Here is a 3159-nt window from a genome sequence, read left to right as displayed (position 1 = left end):
TGTAAAGATGGAAATGTTTTACACCGTCAGTGTCCTCCAAGCCAAAGATCACAAAACCATGCCTGTAGTTGAGTGAGTTCAGTTTACTATTCATTGCAGTAAGGGAGAACACACATCATGGGGGAACCATGTGATGCCTTCCCAAGTATCAGAAAGAACCTGTTACAGAGGCTGGGGTTTGGATGAGTTATTTGGGGAAGTTTTTCCTTCAAGGAAACAGGGGTTTGCTCTAGATTAGATGTCTTTAGGTAGCTGAGGCAATTCTCAGCTTGGTATTTGAGTAAATCTTCCCTTTAGGGAGAGGAGACTAGACCCAGAATAAAGACCTAATTGGTCAAGAAGTTGTAGACATTCATTTTAGCCAAGAGAGGGGGATGTTTAGTCATGTATGATCTTCTTTTGGTCCTGTCTTGTCTCCCTTCGATGTGGTCTCAGAGTGACCATGTCTGATGTTCATGTTCTATCACACTGTTCTAAGACAAGTCCAATAGGAAAGAAGATGGCCAAAGCTCATGTGTGAGGTATGTTTCAATTCCAGATTAAAGATCAGGAGATTGCTCCTAGTCCTGGCTCTTCTACTAACTGGCATGGCTTTGGGGATGCCAGTTAGCAGCTCTAAATTTTAGTTTCCATATTTATTATTGTTTTAATGTTTAAAAATTATTATTTTTCTTTTTTTGTTTGTAGATTTTATTAAATTTATTTATTTTCATTGGAGGTTAATTACTTTAAAAAAGAATGGTCTTAGATTCCATATCTAAAGGCCTTTCCAGCCCTGAAACGCTAAGAGAATGTGTGTTTCTCTTGCATCTCTTCTGTCTTATAGGAAATGCTCAAGGGGACTTGGCCACACATCCTTACGTGTGTGCATGCTAAGTTGCTTCAGTTGTGTCCGACTCTGTGTGACCCTATGGACTATAGCCCTCTCCCCCCCCACCCCAGGTTCCTCTGTCCTTAGAATTCTCCAGGCAAGAATACTGGAATGGATTGCCATGCCTTCCTCCACGGAAACTTCCCAACCAAGGGATCAAATCCGGGTCTCTTACATCTCCTGCATTGGCAGGCAGGTTCTTTACCACTAGGGCCACCCCAGAAGCCCACACAACCTTACAGAGGGGAATTCATGTATAACAAATGGTATTATAGGTGAGCTGTTTAAAAATCAACTGAGATTTTAATCTCAACACTGTGAGTCATTATTGATTCCAAATTAAGGAGTTAAATGTAAACATTCAGAAGATCTCCAAAAAGAAGTAAGTATAAAATTCATTTCTGGATGAGAAAAGATGTACAAATTTATGAGGTTTAAACCAAGAAAAAAGAAAATATTATTAGATTTTACAACATAAAAAAGGAAAACTACATACTTAGAAACATTCACCAACTTACAAGGCAAAATCAAACTAAAAACACATTTTCAACAAAAGCTCAGTATCCTAAATAAAATTCTATCTTCTTCCATCTACCTCACTCATAGTTTCATTGAATGTCACCTATACAGATGATAAAACTGAGGCCTAGAAATGATAAGTAACTGTTTCAAGATCACTCAGGGCAGCAAATGTTAAACCAACTCAGACCTCAGATTGGGATTCTGCCTCTTTTTTGCTGTCCTCATAATGAGAATTTTGGATTAGAGATTATTGGCATTGCCTTCCAAATTTAAACCAATGATTTACAGAAACACCATGCTCCATTCCCGAGGTGAGACAGAGGAAAAATACAATCACTAAAATTCGGTTGAAACTGAACTGAATGAAAGGGGGAAAAAATCCCTCTTTACAGTTATGAGACTTATTAGTATTTTTCCTAAATGTAACATCCAGATGTAACTGGCTATATCTTTTTCAAAAAATATTTTTAGTGCTACAAAACTTTCTTTACAGATTGACTGTAAAAGCAGTTAATTTCTGCATAATTTGCAAAATTACACTTGGGGTCTGGACTAAGTGGATCTTGAGATCAATAAAAAGTCTGGGACTGTTGCCTCTGAAACATCCTAGGAAGGTGGCCCTTTTAACGTCTGTCATGCTTAGCACTTAGGAGATGACCTGATCCTTTAAAGAAACCTCTCTTTTTTTATTCAGTTTTCAAAGCTTTAAGTGAATTTGTCTGGGTTCATTATACACCTTCTAGCTCCTAACTTCTCCAACACTTCTCAACATTCAGTTCTGACTGCATTCATTTCAATTTGTCTACTCTTTTCCAACTATTTTTCACGAAGTTAAATTGTCCAAATTCTCTTTCTCTTCTTCGGAGGTTTTTAGTACTGCTAACATCTGAGATATACAACATTTTTATGACCCTGTCTCTATTCACATGAGCCATTACCAGGTGGAAATTCCCAGGTGGGAAATTTCTCACAGTTCACATGGCCCAGGATGCCTTCATAAATACTTTCCTGCACAATTACATAAAGGACACGACCCTAGAAGACCTCCACACATGTCAGAACCCTAACGCGTCAAAGAACAAGTAGGCAATTGTGAGCAATTTGACAACCAAGGGCCTTGGCCGTTCATTGGACACAGAGCACGTCAATCCTTGTTTGTCAGCAAATGAGCCCAAAGCTCGTGACGAGGGGTCACATGCCACCGTTAACTGTTCCGGCCCCGCCCCTCGACTGTGGCCTGGCTCCACTGCCTGAGGCCCGACTTCCGTCGGACGCTTCCGCCATTGGCCGCCTACCCTCCCGGTCGTGGGGCCTCCTCTGTGGTCCCTTCCGTGACTGCCTTGGTCCATCTCACTTCCCTCAGCCTCCTCTCAGGGCAGCCACTTCGGGTGCCACCACCTGCGCCATTGCCATCGTCACCCGCCAGGCTGAGGTAACTGCCGGCTACCATGTCTACCACGGGGGATGGAGATCTGACCCATGGCGGGCAGGAAGGCCCAACAGGTGCAGTGGGGGCCCAGGCCGGAGCCCGTGACGGTGTGGACCGCAACTCTGAGCCTCGCAGGGGTGACTCCATGCCTGAGGCTGAGGCAGGTGCAGCTGTGGGGGCTTCAGGAGGCCCGAGGGAGGCGGCCCTGGAGGGCGGGAACGCTGAGGAATTCTCCGACATCAGGCCGGCTGAGGAGAGGGAGGTGGAGGAGCAGGCGCAGGGCGTGAACCGCATGGTGGTCTCGCGCCACTTCCCCATGAGCGGCTTCAGCTTAACG

The 3159-nt window shown here is 43.8% G+C and overlaps 1 protein-coding gene across 1 annotated transcript; it reads left to right on the top strand.

Moving 5' to 3' along the window:
* Positions 1-1943: 1943 nt before the first annotated feature.
* LOC104997487 (cancer/testis antigen 47A-like) lies at positions 1944-3153 on the top strand (the record flags this gene model as incomplete). The annotated part of the gene is made up of 1 exon (XM_010852262.1): positions 1944-3153. A coding segment is annotated over exon 1 (312 nt), but the record flags the coding sequence as incomplete, so codon positions are not given.
* Positions 3154-3159: the final 6 nt, after the last annotated feature.

The sequence above is a fragment of the Bison bison genome, unplaced genomic scaffold (assembly GCF_000754665.1).
Source record: "Bison bison bison isolate TAMUID 2011002044 unplaced genomic scaffold, Bison_UMD1.0 scf7180017851950, whole genome shotgun sequence".
In the NCBI taxonomy this organism is placed as follows: domain Eukaryota; kingdom Metazoa; phylum Chordata; class Mammalia; order Artiodactyla; family Bovidae; genus Bison; species Bison bison.
This window is presented reverse-complemented; position numbering and strand designations above follow the sequence as displayed.